General features: G+C 46.4%; 1 protein-coding gene across 2 annotated transcripts; it reads left to right on the top strand.

The window, feature by feature from the left end:
- Positions 1 to 692: 692 nt before the first annotated feature.
- CD2 (CD2 molecule) lies at positions 693 to 14,591 on the top strand. Of its 2 annotated transcripts, none has more exons than XM_065065352.1 (5): positions 693 to 855; positions 3,708 to 4,007; positions 6,618 to 6,765; positions 10,403 to 10,434; positions 12,913 to 14,591. In XM_065065352.1, the coding sequence occupies exons 1-5, from the start codon at positions 795 to 797 to the stop codon at positions 13,119 to 13,121; spliced, it is 750 nt and encodes a 249-aa protein (XP_064921424.1). In that variant the 5' UTR covers positions 693 to 794; the 3' UTR covers positions 13,122 to 14,591. The 2 variants fall into 2 exon arrangements, with proteins under 2 accessions (XP_064921424.1, XP_005511473.1); XM_005511416.3 differs by having other exon boundaries at positions 696 to 855; positions 6,618 to 6,860; positions 10,315 to 10,434.
- The last annotated feature ends 4,810 nt before the right edge of the window (positions 14,592 to 19,401 follow it).

The raw sequence follows: 19,401 nt of genomic DNA, 5'->3' as shown, positions 1-19,401 counted from the left end.
GAATAAAGATTTTATTAGCTGCTTATGTGTTTTTGGACCTACCTCCCATGCCTCCTCCTAGCTTTCTTCCTCGCCATCTTTCTCAGACTAGCCAGCTTCAGCGCTGGTTTCTAGCTAGACCAAGGCAATGTTTTCAACCCTTTCATGTTCATTCCTCTTTCAAAGCTTGCTCAAGTGGCTTCCATGCCTGCAGGACACCTATGCGTGGCACTAGCCAGCCCCTCACAGATCAGACGTTGATGCAAAGTTGATCCTGATGGTTTGCAAGGGAAGCGTGTCTCCTTTCTACATGTTGCCCAACAGCCATCAGCTACCTGCTCCCTTCTGGGGATCCTGGGCTTGCTGTCCCATTGATGCTGATGAGACTCTGGGGGAGCAGAAGGATTTCCATCACAGCCCCCACCTCAAAAACAACATTTGTCCTATTAAGATAGTGGCACGTGGATGCTGGATTTGAACTCCTTGTGCGAACATTAAAGAGGACAAGGGGCACTGGCTGGCTCATCAGCTTGATAAACAGACCTTGGGGACATTCCTGCATTTTACTGTGCCTTTTCCTTGTCACTGCATCTTGTCCCCATCCTGACAAAACAACCCGTTGAGAGGTACATCTTGGCCATATTTTTTGTGACTGTGCTAGAAACGAGAAGTGCTGGGCTGAGAGCTGGAAGAGGGGAGGAGGGCACGAGGGTTGTACTGACACGTCCCACAACTGCCTGCTCACAGCAGAAAATCCTTTCACCTCTCAGGAGCTATCATTAGACAAGGCGACACTGGATTTTTTCTCTCTGAAAATGAACTTTAGGAGGATTTTCCTAATCAAGTGCATGCTGCTTTTATTTCCCAGTGTAAAATGTGAGTTTTTCTTACTTTTTGGGGGACTAATGTTGTTAAAATTGTATTTTAAACCATTTACAAGTTGGTGGGATGTTACTGATAAGAAACTAGTTCCACTTACCCAATAAGTGAAGACCTTTGGGTTATTGCTGTTTTTATTTGATTTAATTTTCAGCCAAAGGGGAGGGCAGGATCTAAGTTTCCTATTGCAGTTATAATAATAAGCTGTAAACAGTTTTGGTTTTAAATTAATGAGCCTTAATTTGACACATGTATAATGAGAAATGTCAGCATGCAGTTTTCTTTCTGCCCTCGAGGTAGCTTGTACTACATAAGAGATCAAGTTCATGGTGCATTATTGCATGTAATTTCCTTTTCTTATCAAAGATGAGCAAATCTTTTGAAAGTGCAAATTATATTCTTCCATAAATATTAACAGAAAGAGTGATATATTTCAGTGTCTTTGGTGCAGCTGAAGAAGTCTAGGGTGTGAAAACAGCAAGCAAATACAGGCATCTTTTATATTTTGTGTATTATTGCTCTCATTATTTTTTAAAATATTAATCTAAAAACTTAATCAAGGTGTTAACTCATAGATTAGAGAAGGTTGTAAAAGATAGAGACAATACAATTGTGCATAGATTTTTTCATCCCCCCTGTTCATTCCACTATACATTGTTTGTATGGCTGTTTAATGCTTTTCTTTTCCTCCAGAACAAAATTGATAGATAAATAAGGAGGTGGTGTTGTTTTGTTTTGTTTTGTTTTGTTTTGTTTTTTCTGTACATGATATATAAAACATCTTCCCTGGCAGAAATGAAGATTATTCCCTTGAATGGAAAACTTATGTCAAAGACTTCCTTCTCTAAATGTATTATTGAAGCTTTTCCTTTTAACTCTTTCCTGTGACTGTGAGTTCTATGCTGCCAGATCAGATCTTTCTGCCCCTTGGGCAGCATTTCAGTTGGCACTACCAGAAACGTCATTGCATTAGCTAAACAGATTTTTAGCATCACATGCATGGAATCCTGAGCTTTCCATTAGAAAGACTATGGAAATGGGATAAACATTCAGAAATATGTCTAAGTGGTCTGTCCATAGAGTTGCTGTTGAATTAGCCCTGAAAATGTAGATTTGGGGTTTTTTTGCTTCCAGAGGGAAAAGAAATCCTATTACTGGCTCTAAATATCTGTGCATGACTAAGCAGAAACAAGTATCAGAATTCAAATGTTTTACTATAATCTGTAGTGTCATCTGTGTGGAGGATAGTTACTTCCAAGGCTGTTTGACAGCTTGTTTTCTGAATATTTCAATAGATTCATCAAATACATTGTAAAAAATGCAATAGAGATATAATAGCCTCTCCCTAGACTGGGGGTGAATTGCCAAAAGCACTTCACTATTAATTTTCTTGTTGCAGAGGCACACTATTTTAATTCTTTGATTATCTCTAGTATTGTTAGTTTAATGAAATAGCAACTGGATTTCAGTTCCCCCTCTGTGATGTACTTGTCATCGTCGTAGATACCAGGAATGAAGGACTGTAATAAAAAGACACGTCAACATTTCTCTCTGTGGGGAAAAAGTGCCTAAAATATACAAAATTAGAGCAGAATCAGCTCTATCTGGTAATGTGAAGAAAAATTCTCTCCTGCCGATCAGCTTTATCTGGTAAATTGAAGAGGAATGAAATAAGAAAATGACAAATGAAATAAGCCGTGGCTCTGAGCGCACATCCAGTTATCAGTGACAGCGTCCCACCTGGCACTTGTGAGCACTTTTCTACCTCCTTGTGCACATTTTCTACCTGTCACTATCGAGTGGATATAGAATCTTACTTGAAGTGTCCTCCTGGCAAACTTTGGGCCCAGAAGTCCCTGTTCACCAGCGACGGGACTTGCAAAGGGTGTTGAAGCAGCCTGGAGGGGAGAGAGCATGCCCAAAGAGTACATCATCTCCACGGGTAGTAACGTGATTGATGCTTAGCAGCCTTGGCTTTCCTGAGTGTCACCTTCAGCAGCCACACACTAAGCACTGCCCAGTGCTGGCAGCACCTTTGGGAAGCACCTACTCTTACCTGTTCTGGAGAGGGGACCTGTCATCGAAGGAGACCTTCAAAGAGAAAAGTTTTTCTTTGGCCTTTGTTTATCTCCTGATGTCTCCAGTGCCTGATCAGTTGACAGGATGTGGTTAGCTGTTTGTTTCTCCCAGCCTTACTTGCCCCCCTGTGATCCTGAGCTAGAAAAATCAAGTGGATATATCCCAGAAGGGCAGGGTGCCCGGGATGGGTGAGGAGGGGGCACTGCAAACTGGCAGCACCGGGTCTGCCTCCAGTTCAGTGCCTTACACTCACTGCTTAACATGAGCTACTATTATTGATATTGTTATTGCCATCTCTGTTATTGCTGCGCTGATCCTTCTGTCCAGGGCCACTACTTGTTTGTGTACTTGCTGTCCATAGTAATGTTTGCAGTGATGGGTGCTCTGGGTACCAGACTGTGCCATGTACAAAAGACACCAAAGTGACCTTATTTTTAGGAAGGGTTAAGTCCACAGGCAGCCATGAATCTTGGCATCCAATATCACTCCAAATGAGTCATGCAGAGTATAAATTCAGCTTTTGAAAGCTGGACTCTTAGCTTCCTTGCCTCTCAGAATTAAACTGGGGGCTAACATTTATCTAATGAATGATCAAGTGATGCTTTGGAGCAGGGGAAGAAAACAGCATCAGTAACGCAAAAAGGTTTGGGCAGCTCAGAGTGGGTAGCAAGTGGCAACCTTTGGGTCACTGCTGTGGCTTCCAAGTATGGCAGTGGGGACATGAGACACATAGAGACATGCTGACAGGCTGGTTGACCTTCCCTTTACAGGCTCCGTCAGCAACTTGATTTACACAGCCGTGAATGAGTCAGTTTTTCTCCACATCGCTGTTGCTGCTGAGAACATCTATGATGCAACGTGGCTGAGAGACAGAAAAAAGTTGCTTCAGTTAAAAGATAACAAAGTTAAGTACTACGTAAACAAAGACCAGTGCAGGTGTAAGGTATTCCTCAATGGGACTCTGCGAATAGAGCGTGTGGTGAAAGAGGACAGTGGAAAGTACACGGTGACTGTTTATCAGAAGGATGGAAAATTGTCAGCAGAAGAAGATAAAACGTTCATCGTTCAGGGTGAGTATTTGCACTGCCCATACCATTTCCAGCACAGCTGAATAAGACTTGGTATTCCTGCTCTCTTCTACAGCCCCCCTTTCTGTTCTGGGGGTACTTCTGTGAGATGCACCTCTTTCCTCCCACCGCTGACAGCAGTCTGCCATTCTTCTCCCTTCTCTTGCTCCAGCTGATGCCCTCTGGTCCCCTGCTTCTCTCTGGTTCCCCTCTTTGTCAGCCACCAGGTTTCTACGTGGGCCCAAGCAAGCAGCCATGAGCATGATCATGCTGAAGCAGGGTGGGTGTGGATGGCCCCACTGCAGCACTGCAGGCTATGCTGGGACCCCTGGAGCCCTGAGCTGGAGCAGCACCATGGGAGTGGGGCTGTGCCTCCAGGAGCATCCTGCTGCCAGAAATCTCTTGTGGGAGTGCAGCAACCTACATGAGGTACGCCTGTGGCTGATGCACCGTGCACTTCTGGCACTTCTGTTGCTATTTTGTGGGCACTGAGTCATGACTTTTGGACTCTAGCGACTGTTCAAGAAAGGTGAGCACTTTGTGTAGCATCTGCCCACCTCTTGAGGAGTGCTCAGGAGCCCAGGTGGCAGTAAATGTTTGTATTTCAAAAAATCATAGAATCATTTTGGTTGGAAGAGACCCTCAAGATCATTGAGTCCAACCATAACCAAACTCAGGCACTAAACCATCTCCCTAAGAACCTCATCTACGCATCTTTTAAACCCTTCCAGGGATGGTGACTCCACCACTTCCCTGGGCAGCCTGTTCCAATGCCTGGCATCTCTTTCAGTGAGAAATTTTTCTTGATATCCAATGTAAACCTCCTCTGGGGCAACTTGAGGCCATTTCCTCTTATCCTATTGTTTGTTACTTGGGAGAAGAGACCAACACCCTTCATGCTACAGCAAGGCAATCTTCTGGGCAATGTGGTCCCACTTGATTTTTGCTCTAACATAAAAAATAGCCAGTAGTCACCTCCCCTTAGATACATCACAATAGGGGAAGAAGACTCCTGCACCCTATCCTTTCATACCGTAACACATAATGTTACAGCTGCTGCTTCCTCTCCAGACCTCTAAGCTGCAGGGCAGCATGGGTTTTTTTTCCCCAGAAAGAGGATGATTTTGTTCTGTCCTTCTTCAGCCACCATTCCCACCTCTGCCAGCCTCTTTGAGTTTGTGGGCACCATCAAGCACTACAGAAATGATGTACTGATGATGTAGCAATGACAGCTGAAGTGGTTTTAGCAGGGTTTCCGCACAGTGGGAGGCCCCATGGCTAACAAACTGCTGAGCAGTGAGGGTGTGTCACTACTTTGGGAATTATTGTTGCAATCTGCCTACAGATTAAGGAAGTCATCAGGGCCTGACACTGCTTACTCATGCCTTAAGCCACTGAACTGTCATTAGCATGTCCTGGGTTCAATCGCAGGTTAGGGGTCCAACCTAGCAATGTGCTACATCATTTTATCTACTGTTCAGCAGAGAGATTGCCTTACGTCTGAAAGCAGTTTTGGAAGTAAAGTCCCTTAGTAACTGCTGGGTGTTAGAGTAATTTGTCAGCCAGATTATATTTTGTCCCTAGGTTTGAACAAACTGTTGTTCCAAAAAAACAAATAGTTTATCATCACACAACTCCATCACCAGGACCTGGACTCCAGTGTTTCACACTGGGATGTTCCCCTGAACTATATGTTACATCTTGTGGAAGAGCAGTGGGCTTAACAAAGAAAGGATGGCTACAGATGTCACATTATGAACCTATACTGCATTTGATACAAGTGACCCTTCTTGGCTTTAAAATTTATGCTCTCTATAACTTACACTGCCTACAACTAGAGGTGGCCCTGCCATGTTTTTGTTTACCTGGTCTAAAAGGCGGAAATTTATTTTTTTTCCATCTGACGTCCCTGCCAGCTGCCCCTAGTTGAGGAAAGTCCTGCGGGCTTTTCTGGCTCTTTCAAGGCCACCAGTGATAAGAGAATCTGGCAATGAACTGTAGCTAGGTGATGGTGGAACATAAAAATAGACAGAAATCAGTTCTCTCTGTCTTAACCCCACTGAGAGCTAAGAGGTTGTCCGTTTTATGTTTTTCACTCTGTTTTGCTGGGTGTTCATGCTGTGGCTGTTGTGCTAGCTGAGTGTCTTTGGCCACAGATAAAGCACCGTAAATAACTGTTTGCCCTGTCTTAGAGGAAATATCTCCTGGCGGGCATGGCTCTGATCACAGCTGACTTCATTTGCACCAAAACTTTGGGGCTGGAGTTGGAGGGGGCTGTGGCTCTAAGTTCCTCCCATCTGTTGCCTCCTTGAAAACACAGTTTCCTCTCCTCACCTGCCTGCCTGCCTGCCTGGCTGTGAACCAGGCTCAGCTTGTTGGTGCAGCTCTGCTTTGCTAGGCTGAATATGTAGGCTAATATACTGCATTTCTTTATTATTGCCGCACTACTTCTCTACTAGAAGGCTAATTTGCTCTTAATTCTTCTCCAGTCTCATTAGGTGGTGTTTTTCCCTTACTGCTTATTGGGAGCTAATTCTCTGTTCTGCTTAATAATGGAGGTTTTCAAAAAGAGAAACCATCTCACATGTGTCTGTCTCTTCTCTTCTTTTTCAGAGCCTGTCCCTCAGCCAATCCTCAGTTCCGAATGCATAAATAAAAGTGCATCTGTCAAGTGCGAAGTAAAGCAGAAGAATAAAGACGAAACATTTATAATAGAACTGACTCAAGATAAAAGCAAAAAAATCCAAAAGAATGCAACAAGGTTGGAATTGCACACACGGTATTCTGGGATGTTCAGATGTGTTGTTAAGAATGAAGTCAGTGAAAAAGTGACTGAAAAAGTAATTAAATGCTCAGGTAAAAACATCTATTTTTGCCAGAATCTGCTAGGGCAGACCCATAACGCCTTATGTAGTTGTATGTATCTGTAGGACTGATCCAGGTGTCAGGAGCCTCAATTGTTTCTGATACCCGGTATCACAAGTCTACCACTGCCATGGTTATTGGGAGCTGATGCTATTGTGGTAGCCAGGATACGAGTTGTACTTTCTGCCTGGCATTCCCCAGCCTTGTGGCATCTCCATCCAGCCCACCCTGCTGCTGCCTGCCCCACTGCTGCCCTTGTGGCATCCCTGCTCTAAAAGCAGGGTGACCAAGCCAGAGACAGTGAGATGTGAGGTGGGTCATGCTCCTCCTCTTTTTCTGCAGCCGAAGATGTTTAGCCCCATGCTCAGTGGGCCCTAGGGGTTTGCTGGAAGAGGGAGAGAGGTTTTTCTGGCATCAAAAACCTTGTGGGTAGCAGACAGGTGCCCAGGGTGCTATGAGATGCTGCTTCCACCAGGGATAAAGTCTCCTGGGGGAAACTGCAGGTTGCCTGCAAGGTCAGGCTGGGTGAGGGATTAATGAACAAGACAGATAGTCTTGCTCATTTTCCCCCTCCCATCCGTCACTGCTTAGTCTTCTTCCAAAAGTTGCCAGGGGTATCCTAACAGTCTTTCTGGTATGAGCATCCTGACAGACTCTAGTAGTGTCAGTCATCACTAGTGGTAGACCAATGAAGTAAAGGAGAAAGTGGGGAGGTGGGTCTGAAAGATTTTTAAAGACACACAGTAGTCTGTAAAAGGCAGAATGTATTTTACGCTTCATTTTGTATTGTCCTTTATTCCTTTAAAACTAATGGTACTTCACAAAGGTTAACTTCAGTCAAAGAGTCCAAAGCCAAAGGGTTGACTTTAGTAAGATAATATAAAACTATACAAGCTATCATGACATAAATTAATGGCTTATTTTTGGAAAATATGGCTTGGGGTCTTCCCTACATATATGAAGCCATGGCATTGATTTCAAGGGATTTACATCCTCATGGCTGGGAAAATAGTTGCACATTATTTTTCTCCTCTTCATGTTAATACCTATCAAAGTGATTGTTGCCCACTACATATGGATGTGGATGGATGCTCTGACAAGTGGAAGAATAAACTGAACTCTCCCACTCGGCCTAGAAATAAGGAGGAAGTTTCTGATGAATTTAGCTGAGCTTTGGGGCTGCATGGCTCAGATGAGCATAGCTCAAATGTACCATGGATTTTCTTACTCACTTGAAGTGTCATTGTTCTAAGCCATAAAGCCAGCAAAAGAACTGAAGGGACTACATTTAAATGAGCAGAGTCAGATGGAAAATGATTAGATAGGCAAAAATGCCATCACTGTTCCCTCTAAAAGTTTGAACATTAAGGCAAAAACAAGGGACAGACCATCATGGTGTGACACCGGATGTGGTGTTCAGTTCAAAGTTCAGATTCCCAGTGCAATACTAGGGAAAAGTTCTTGAATTTGCTGGGCTTGGATTCATCCTACCTAACTGTGAGCACTTTGCTCAAAGCACTCTCATTCTCTAGATTCCCTGTAGAGCCAGTGGAGAGTGTGGGGCTCATGAGAGCTGGCTCAGTATTTCCAGTTTCCAGCTATTCCTGACATAGTGAATTTAGAGAAAGTCCATGGCGTGAGAAGGGAGGGAGCAAGCTTTAAGGTATAAAGGCCTTACTGAAGTGACCCAAGATCTGCTGAAGCTGATGGAAGGGCAAAGAACTGAGGGACAGGGTGGTCTTTGCTCTCCTGTGCAGCCCTTGCTTCCTGAAGGATCTTCCTGATGCTTAAAAGAGCCATAGTAGGGTTATTTTCTGCTACATGAGTGCCTGACCTGGTGGGCTGCACAGTCCTGTTGGTGCTAGCATTGGGAAAGGTCTGAGGTGTGGGGGACTGGAATGTGGCGTGGACTTTGGAGCCAGGCATGAAAACATGCTGCTGGATTAGGTCCATTTAAGGTAGGGCAAACTAGTCCAAACACTTTGTCTTAATGAGGAAACACTGGCTGAAGCTGGGCATCCCAGGGCACAGGCCAGGCACACATGGGCCTGCCTGCATTGCTGGTGTAGGCAGCCATTAGCCATCAGCCAGTTACTCTGAGTTCACTTCTTGTCACCCTTGAGAAATGGTCTTCTTTCACAGGGTGAGTTGGATGGGAGAGTTTGTTTTTTCTCAAATCATTAACAAAGAAAAAAAAAAAGGTTTGCCACACTGATCTTTAAGGTACAAATATATCATATCTCAGACATCAAAAGCCACTAAACCCACATAGCACTACCCTTCCTACTCAAATAAAACCCCTCAAGTATTTCTGTGTGGTGGCAGGAATCTGTCAGCTCCATAGCTGATTAAAAATCTCTCAGCTTGCAGTCAAACCTCCTTCCAGTCCTGCTGCCTTCCATGAATGTCTGGTCTTGCTTTTTGCATCTGGTCTTGAATTTTGACCTTTAGCAGACAAGGCATGCTTCAGATGGGCTTCAGCTCAGCTAACTTTTCATATAAGCATAAATATTTGTAAGTCTGCCTGGGCTCATCTTATAGTCAGCTGGGAGAAACAGGCACGGAAAGGGCAAAATACACCTCGATGTAACACTGGCAGCTAAAACAGTTGAGAAGAACCATATCAGTGAGGATGCCAGTCTTTTTTTTGGTGGCCTTTATACTGTAGACATCTTGACTTTGGTATCATCACTCTTTGCCCTCCGTGTGCATGCCCACAAAATGTTAAGGGCGGTACCAGTGGTATTACCTCCTTTGGAGCTCTGTCTCCCAAGAAGGAAGGTGCACTTCTCCTGGGTTCAACTCCACAGTGCCTGTGCTGGAGCGTGAACACCAAATGTCAGGAGGACAGCCCAAGCAGGAGGTGGCAAAGGAAGGCCAGTGTCCAGCAAGCCATATCTGGCCAAAATAAGGAACATTCGTACAAACTGTTCTTCACCAGGCAAATCAAACTAATTTTGAAGCTGTGGGGTATTTGGTTATGTTTTTATCCTTTTCATTTTTTTTTTTTTTCCCGTACAGCCAAAAATTGAAGAGGAAGTACCAAAATACTATGAAGCAAGTTAGTCTCAGTGTTTCCAGCTTAGTATGAAGTACTTCAAAACTTTATTTTTGTGAGATGCAGAGCACTGCCTGGATGCTCATTGTCCTTAAAAGGGTCCGTTGCGAGCAGGAAGGGAGCATTTGTGGTAATTTAAATAAGATGAGCTGGCACACACGAATGCTCTGCTTTCAATTTTCTGCAGAACTTGAATCCATCAGGGAGCAATCAAAATTCTCCACAATGAGGACCAGCTACTTTCTGCTGTGTACAGAGAAAAGGCAAATGATAGGGTCTCTCGCTGGGGCTGCCTTTACAGTCAATGGAAGAAAATATGGAATTTTAGGTAGACAGTGTGAAAGTTATATCTTTGCGTCTAACATCCTCTTTCATTCCCTTAACTAGGCCAGTTGGACCTTTATCTCATCTTAAGCATAGCAGGAGGTGCAACGTTCTTTGTCATCTTTGTGATTTTGCTTATTTGTTGTATCAGGAAGAAGAAAGCAGAAAGGCTTGGAGATTATGGTAAGTATTTAAGGGGCGTTATGTTACTATCCAGCTACCTAAAATCTTTGAGCTCCCTGCTGACCGCACCCTGGTGAGCAGGAACACTCTTTCTGCCTTGGCATGAGAAAAAAACCCAACATTTTTGGCATATGGTGACTCTTGGCAGATTAGCTGGCATTGCCAGTCTCAGTTTCTGCTACATGCTTTGAACAAAAGAATTCTTGTTCTCAAGCCATTTTGTTTATTTGTGGGGGAAGAATTGCTCCTCTAAAGCTCGGCCAAGGCCACCAGTCATGAGCATACATGGGGCCTAAAATATACAATTAGATATCCTGTCAGTAGATTTTTTAAAATTAAATTTATATGGTGTAAAATTAGGATCCTTGGAATCATTAGTCACATTTGGAAACATTGTAGACAGTGAGAAGGGGCAAGAAGGGCTCAACTTTTCTGTGAGTTTCCTCAGGCATCTCATAGAACTTGTTCTCTTTACAAAACAATGTCCTTGGAGGCCTGTGAACACTGGAGATCCAACTTGGGGCGATTTAAAGAGCTGAGGTTTTCAGACTGGGCAGAGATTTCATCTATTGTCCAAAACTCATGATTCTCTCAGACCATAAGAAGTACTCTGCCAGAGTCTTCTCTGAGTGTGGTCTTGATGGAGAAGTTACCTTGAATTACAACCCAGGCATTGCTGTTAGTTTGGGTGGACCGAGGACACTGAGCTGCCACTCAAGAAGAGATGTCTGGCCACCTGGAAGGGGAGGCTAAAGCAGGAGAGAGGTGGCTCTGGCAAGGAGATCGCCTCGCAGCCATGGGAACACCTTGGTGTTAAAGGCTTGTTTCCAAGTTCTGCCCCCACACATTGTGTCAGGCTTACTGTGTGGTCACTAATACAGCTAGTTGTGTGAGTTACAAAATGGGAGTAAAAGCTCCTTCGCACACTACAACAGTCTTTGTCAAGATAAAGAGGGCAATGCCTGAAGGAAACCTCAGCTGATATCTCAAAGGTGCCAAGGGTCAGGCTGAAAAGGGTGAGCATGACAGGTCCTGTGACCAAGGGGAGTGCAACCTCCTGGAACCTGAGCATGGGTAACTCACCATGGCCCTCTCACTGCTCCAGAAGTTACAACCATGAACAACAGGAAGGTGCTTTCCCTGTTCTCTGAGAGAGCTCACCAGAGTGGCACCGTGGGATGCCATCTCAGAAGGCTTGCCACAGCTTGTGAGCACAGTGCTGGCATGAGCATAGCCATCGAGTGTTAAAAATTTTACATTATGGCTGTTCTTGTTTGAACGGGATATGTTATTTCCTCAACTGTGAAGTGATAGCATACCCTTAATTCTTGGGTCTGAATTCAGCAAAAATTGAGAAAAAGGGATGTCTGGTAAAATAAGAACTAATATTAGAGGGTGATTAGCCTCTTTGAAACAACATGTGCTTAAGGCCATTTCAGTGTCCCAAGAGGTAAATCCCTCAATCCCTAAACTAAGCTGACCGACATTTCAGAAATGAGGAGTCAGTGATTAAAAGTTAGCTGGCATGAATTTACTTCTATGTGTGTGGAAATTAATGCTGGCAGAATGGACTTCTTGCTTCCAGGTACCTGGAAATCTCAGCAGGGATAGTGGTGGGGCAGAGTGCTTTCATCACAGAATCACAGAATCATTTTGCTTGGAAAAGACCTTCAGGATCATTAAGTCCAACCATAACCTAACTATAGCACTAAACCATGTCCCTAAGGACCTCATCTAAATGTCTTTTAAACATCTCCAGGGATGGTGACTCCACCATTTCCCTGGGCAGCCTGTTCCAATGCCTGACAACCCTTTCTATGAATAATTTTTTCATAAACCTCCCCTGGCACATCTTGAGGCCATTTCCTCTCATCCTATCACTTGCTGCCTGGGAGAAGAGACCAGCTCCCTCCATGCTACAACCTCCTTTCAGGTAGTAGTAGACAGTGATAAGGTCTCCCCTCAGCCTCCTTTTCTCCAGCTGAACAGCCCCAGTTCCCTCAGCTGCTCCTCATCAGGCTTGTGCTCCAGGCCCCTCACCAGCTTCATTGCTCTCCTCTGCACTCTCTCTAGTATTGATGTTGCTTCCTGGGCTTACATCCCACGTTCCCTTTGGTGCCCCATTTTGAAAATAAGACAGAGCAGCTCAGGCTGGGAGCGTCCATTAGTGACTGCTGGGGCCTCCCCAGCAAAGTCAATTCCCCCAACATAGATAGGGCAGAGCTGTCCCAAATGCCCCCAGGTACGTTGACCTCAGCCAGGCAACCAAAAGGCTTTTGGGTTTGCCTGGGGTGCACAGGCAGAGGTGATTTTGCTTGTTTCATTGGAGTAGCAGGAACACCTCAGAGTGATAGTAGCCTTCCAGGTAAGAACAACATTTGGCTTTTTCTTCCTTGGGCCAGGCACTTTTCCCTGGCTGTTCAACCTCTGCTTAGACTTAACTGCGTGCCTAACTGCTGGGTCCTTCTGTCATTTCAGAAGACGAGCAAGTGATGCAGGCTCGCCAGGCGGACAGTGAGATGGTGGTGCGGGAGCTCCCTCAGCCGCCATCCAACCCGACCCCGAAGCAGCTGCGTATCCAGCAGCGGCCACTGCCGCAGCCCCAGGGGCAGCAGCAAGCAGTGCCCCCACGGCCCCGGCCCCGCACTCAACAGCGTACTCCAAACCATCCAAGAGAAAGACCTTGAATGTCTGTCCTGGGAGGGAAGGTGGTCTCTCGACTCTGCCATTCACTGAGAAAATAAAGTTTCCAGTTGTCAGGAACCCCTCCTGCCCAGCCTTGCATAATGCTCAGCTACAAAATGACAGCTTTTGTTGCAGAAAATTAGAGCATCAAATGGAGATGAAAAGACCCAGTGGAGGAGATTCAAGGTGATGGGCATTCATCCCTGTCATTATTTTTCTTCAAGTGTCTTCATGTTAGGGTATGGAACACCGAGCCTTGAAACCTGTGTCTTTCTGTGGTTCATTTGTTTTTAGTGCACCTTGTTGTTTTCATGCTTTTGGATGGATTATATCAAGAAGAAGCTAAAGTTCTGGTAAGAAAGCATGGGCCTGAGAATCTTTCCTTTCTCCTGCCACACATTAGGACAGCCCTCTGACTTCAGCATCAAATGCATGACCTTCTGGATCAAAGCATAGTTGTGTGTAATTTTCTGGGAGAGGACCTCCAGCACTGGGGATTTCAAAAGGCAGATGAGATAACCATCTGTGAGGCATCTTCGTCCTGCTGAGGGCTAGGGCAACATGCTACACAGCCTCTCCAAGGACTATTTCAGCTCAGTTTTCTGTGACTCCTTTTTGGCAAATAAAATGAAATTTTATTCTCAGCATAGGTCTTTTTGGCTATCCAGACAATCTTTTTTGTCACAGAAGAGGTCTGGTATCCGTTAACTCATGAAACAAGTGTTATGAGTTGCCAGGCAGTCTGATTACTAGTGGCATTGTCTGAATTGTCATGGTTTTTCACTGTAGGGCTGCCTGCTGATGTTGAGGGACCGTAACCCTTGATTCTGCTGGTAAGCACCTCATGTATAACCAGGTGATGACAGAGAACTTTTGAGAGATCTCTCTCCCAAGGGGAGAGGATGGACTGCAATAACTGCACCTGCATTGCCCTCCATGTGCTGGAAAATACTGCTCGCTCTTTTGGTCCTTGGAGATGTTTGTAACTGCCTCTATGGGACAGCTGAGAAGCTGCAACGTCTGAATGGGTACATTGGCCCACCTGGTGCAAGAGGCACCAGAGAGCATGAGGCATCCAGCTAGCAGGTTCTGCATTAGGCAGAAGAATGTGTAGAGTCTCTTTCAGGCTTGACTATCCTATATATGCCAGTGGAGTTAAAATAGCCATCCTTGTTTCTCCTCAGAAATGTGACTATTTTTATCTTCTGGTACAAGGGCAGGGAAGTAACTTGTCAGGGAGAAAGAGGTCTCTGCCTCCCCCAGAGCTCAGTCACTTTTCCTTGAACTTCAATGGTGGACACAACCCTGGGAGTGTCACTTGCTCTTGGCTTAGCTTGCTGCATCTTGTTTTAGGGCCTTCACTATTTAAAGTTGCATTTGGTAAACATTTCGTGGTTTATTTTGTAACATGTGCTATTATGCCTGTAGTGAATGAATAAAGATGAGAGTGGGTGGAGAGGATCTTAGTTCCTGCCTGTGCTTGTACTTGAGTATCTGTATCTCACTTTGGTACAAAGGAGACAAGAAAAACATTTTAGTCCCTGAGCCATGGAATCATGGATGCAGGAGGTTTCACACCACCCCTGGGAGGTACCGGATACCACCTGAGTGCTGGCAGCTGGTGGGTTTGGGTGAGCACAATGTCCACCTGCCTGCTGTGGAGCATGCTCTGCCTGTGGGGCCAGAGCTTTGCTGGTGCCCTCTGCAGAGCAAGCAGCTGAGCTGGGACTCCTCTGTGTTTATGGGAACACTGGCCCTTCCTGGGACAGAGGGAGGGTTACTGGGACCTGAGGAGGAGGGCAGGCTCCTGCTGGGACTCCCTGCCACTGAATACTGCTCTCTGTGCCCTGAGCTTAATAGAGCTGCAGGAATGCTTTGGAGATGCTCCTTCCCCACTGCAGAGGTTTGGTGAGTTTCTGTCATAAATCTGAGAAGCCCTCCTGGGCTTCCCACCGGCTGCTGTCCTGGTCCCTCCTCTACATGGGGCTGGTGCTGGTGGGGTGACATTTGCCTTGCAGGGGTGCACTAGTGCAGGCATGAGGTGGTGCCAGGGTGACTCTGGTCCAGCACAGAGCTGTGCTCACTCTCCTGGCAAGGAGCTGCAGCATGGTGCTGTCACAGAATCGCAGAATCATAGAACAGTTTGAGTTGGAGGGGACCTTCAAAGCTCATCTAGTCCAACCCCCCTACAATGAGCAGGGACATCTTCAACTAGATCAGGTTGCTCAGAGCCTTGTCCAACCTGGCCTGGAATGTCTCCAGGGATGGGGCATCTACCACCTCTCTGGGCAACCCAGGCCAGTGTTTCACCACCCTTATGCCCAGTGTAAGAACAGAAGGCAGGAAGCTTTTCTACTGTTAGTCACAAACTGTATCCAAATCCACCCTCAAGACCAGGCTTGAGACCATCCTGTGAACTGTGGAAACCTCTGTTGTCTCAGCTTAAGGCATGTGAGGGCTGAGCACACCCAAAAGCTGCCCTTGGTTCCCTTTCCTGGGGAGCAGGGCTGCCAGCAGGGTCCCTGAGCACAGGTCAGGCCAGAGGCCACCACAATCCGCATTAGTGAAGTGTGGAGGTGCATATTTGAATACTGCCCTCCACCTGGTTGCCGTAACCACAGGCTGAGAGAAGCACTCTCAGACTCTGTACAACTCCCTAAGGTCTCCTCTGGGTTACTAGAATCTTGCCCTGTTTCTTTCCAGATAGATGTTTCTTTCTTAGGTGGTAAGAGGCTCAAAGCTAAGTAAAAAGAGCTGAACTTAGCCCTGTTGGGTGGATTTGCACTAAAACACAGTCCTCTTTCAGGCAGAGAAAAAAATACTACAAGCACAGTGTCTCAACAGGGCAAAACTTATTTTTGATTGACGCCTTTTTTTTCATAGTCACCATTGTTTTTGTGATGTCCCATGTTTGTTCTGATGTGATACAAAGGATGATACTTGTATGGTCCTGAGTTCTACCCAGTGCTCACTTGAAAAGTCAGCATTTTTTCTGAATGTATGTCATGGAGCATTAAAATCTCGGGGTTTTATGCTGTAGCGGATCTTTCACTTCTGGAAAATGATCTGACAGCAAGATCTAAGAAATAACAGGAAGTGCTTGGCTCTGGTGATACTTGCTGCAACCTTTCTTTGTTCTTCTTTCATAGACAAATCTACCAGTGAGTCACACAGATGAAGTGTTTTTCCCCCATTCTTCCTAAGGGGGATGAGACGAGACGGCTGACGTGCTGAGCCATACTCTGTAAGGGTGCTGGCTTGTCCTCCCCGGACTGGGAGACACAGCTGATGCTGCCCGGGTGTTAGCAGGGATCAGTGTTGCGTGGTGAAGTGCTGCAGGGCCAGCGCTGAAGGAATGGGACGAACGCGCTGCCTTTTGATCCAAGCAGGTCTGTTGTTGTGCTGTGCTCCTGCAGCAGTCATTGGTTGTGCAGTCTGGGTAGGCACGAAAAAACACAATGGTTGGTTGTATACAAGATACAAATCTCCTATCTCAGTCTTAATCTGCTTGACTTCAAACCCAAATACCCAAACTTAGCATTTCTAGTAAAGAATACAAGACCTGCTTGTATCTTAGCTGGCCATTAGCCAGTCCACAGGGATGCTCTCTTTCTTCTGGTACAGGCAGTTCTGGAGCCAGTTAGATAGTTTCATTTCTAACCCAAAACTTTCAGTCTGTAAAAGGTCAAGGAGGAGATCATGGCTGTTCAAATATCTTTCTTGGCATGCTTGCCAAAATGATGCCATGGGTGAAAAGACAGTGATTTCGTCCTTCTTCTGCAACAGATCTTCAGACTGTGACGCAGAGTCAAACCCCAGCTTGGGCTGTGTTGCCCATCAGCTCCATTCTCCATTCTGAGAGACAGGGCATCACCTCCTCAGCCATGCTGAAACCTTGCAAAATGCTTAAGAAATGCTGGTTTGCCTTTCAAACTGTAGTCCTCTGTGGGCTGTGCTATGGGTGATATGCAGGAACAGAGCTCAGCTGAGTGGGTGAGGTGCTCCTTGCAGATGCCAGCCATGCAATGAGCAGGCTGACATGGCTGTCACCTTCTGATCCCCAAACTGGCTGATGGTCACCCTGGGCCCAGAGGGACCAAGGGGCTTGTTCATGTGCTGCAAGTGATAATGTAAGGGGTCTGGCCTCAGACTTTCAGATAAAATCAGTTTCCAGTAGCTATCAAGCTTGTGAAATAACCCGGTCTGATGCTGTGAATAGAAAGTTAAGAGTTAGTTCAAGGTGAGCACAGTAAGAGACTCTGACAGCGAAGTGGCCTCCTCTTTCACCCTCATCTCAGAGGAGGGAGGCCAAATCCAGCCCTCTCCTCACCCTCTCCCCCAACAAAGTGCTTCTTCCCTCCCTGCAGGTGGAAGTTTCCAGAATTGCCTTTTCCCATCCTTGCAGCCCAGCTACTGCCCTAAGCCATGGACCAGCAGAGGCCATGGGAACACTTCCCTCCTTCAGGGGTGCAGCTTTAGCTTTTATGCTTGCTAAGAGCTGCCAGAGCAGCTGCTTGGAGTGCCTCTGATGACCACCCTAAACTGAAATTCCCCTCTGTCCTGCTGCTGGAGAGGGGGAGAGCTGCAGCTCTGTGGGCAGAAGTGAAGTGAAGTCACTGTGCCAGAACAGCTGGGGCTGATTTGCTTTAGCTGGGCTCCAAGCAGTATCTGCCAAGGAGGAAGCCACCCCTGGCATGTCTGTCCTGAAAGTCCAGGAAGGAGTCAGCACTTTCAATGCCTCCCAGCTCTGCTTTGGAGGGGAAGATGGCAGTGAAAGTAAGAAACTAAGAAAAATTTCTTGCCCTTTGTGGGTTCTCCGGGCAGGGCAAAGGCAAACAAAGGGAATAAGGCAGGCTCTGTGCATGTAGCACACTGGACAACAGGTCAGGTGGAGAGGGATGGGCGAGCACAGAAATGGTTACTTGAGAAAATGAACTGGATGACCAGGAAACAGGATTTGAGTCATGTAACTGAATCATGCTTGCAGTCCTGGGATGGGGCTTCTCTTTCCATGCAGAGCTCTCATCTTTGGGCAGGACGCAATCATAGGATGCCTTGCTGGGCCTCCTACGTCCCCCTCCTTTTTAATTCCAGGACCAACTGCCTTGTGCTCACCTCCTGTGACATATCCCCAGGCAGCACTACTGCACTACTGCACTTACTTTCTACTCTAGTTTTCCTTTCCTACAAAACACCCACTCTGGGCGGTTTATTTTTCCGCTTTGAATGATACCTTAGCACTCCACCAATGCACACATCAGACTAAGGACACTGTGCCCACAGAGAGGGAGGAGAGGGAACTTCCAAAGCACCCTCGTGGTTTCAGAGCATGGTTCCTCTTCATAGTACCTGCCCCAGGAAGCCCCGCTCCAGGTTGCTTTGCTGTTGTCAGCCATTGCTGTCAGGAATGATTTGAAAGGATGGAAGAGGGGTGCACCTCTTTGCAGAGGAGGCAGGTGTTGCTGTTGCCTGCCATACGGGGTGCACAGCTGATGCTGACTCTCCCTTTCTCTCTCCTTCTCCCACTCTTGCTGGGCACACAGTGAGCACTGTCTGCCCAGAGCCCGTGGTGCTGGCAGGCCCTGCTCTCCCTCTTTCAGCAAGTGCATCACCAGTGTAAGCTTGGGATTCAATTGAAGCACCTGCAGAGGGAAGGAGAGGGCAAAAGCTAAGGCAGACAAATGACTAACGCGATGTTTGATTCTGCCCACCTGGCTGTCAGCAGCATCAACCTCAATACAGTGCCGGTGCCTTGTGTGCCTTTGTTTTGGGTGGTATTGTTAGACAGTTTCTGCCTTCGGTGCCTCTGAAATGTAGCTTTTGAGATAACAGGAAGAGATAACCCCACAACAGAGACGTTATCCGCATAGTAGGGCTCACTGGTTGCATTTCCCACGTGCTTTCTCTGCCTACATAACAACAGCAGGCAAGACTTTCAGGTTGCTGCCTGCCCTCCCACACAAATACCCGCTTTCATTTCCAGCCTTTTTGAGTGGCATGGGGCAAGGGGGCCCGTGTGGCGCAAAGGCAGGGGGTGTGAGTAGAGACTGGAGTAGCACTGCTGACAACTGGAGGGGAAGAGCTCTGAGACAAAACTATCTGCAGGCATCCCAAAACTGCATTTCTGTGCTTACCTCTTCCTGAACACCAGTGAAATGGGGATAGGCAGTAAGGCTGGTGCGTTAGGACAACTAGCTCTTGAAAAGCCTCATGCTGAAATGTAATGCCTGCTGGGACAGTCTGGAACCACTGCTGTTAGCAGCCAGAGTCAGACAAACCCCT

This window comes from Columba livia, chromosome 1 (genome assembly GCF_036013475.1).
Source record: "Columba livia isolate bColLiv1 breed racing homer chromosome 1, bColLiv1.pat.W.v2, whole genome shotgun sequence".
In the NCBI taxonomy this organism is placed as follows: domain Eukaryota; kingdom Metazoa; phylum Chordata; class Aves; order Columbiformes; family Columbidae; genus Columba; species Columba livia.
This window is presented reverse-complemented; position numbering and strand designations above follow the sequence as displayed.

Bases quoted from the DNA above. Each gene is read 5' to 3' on its own strand.
- CD2 (XM_005511416.3), top strand. From the start codon at position 795: ATGAACTTTAGGAGGATTTTCCTAATCAAGTGCATGCTGCTTTTATTT. The intron at 856-3,707 runs GTGAGTTTTTCT...TTCCCTTTACAG, and splicing joins TTTATTTCCCAGTGTAAAAT to GCTCCGTCAGCAACTTGATT. The intron at 10,435-12,912 runs GTAAGTATTTAA...CTGTCATTTCAG, and splicing joins AGAAAGGCTTGGAGATTATG to AAGACGAGCAAGTGATGCAG.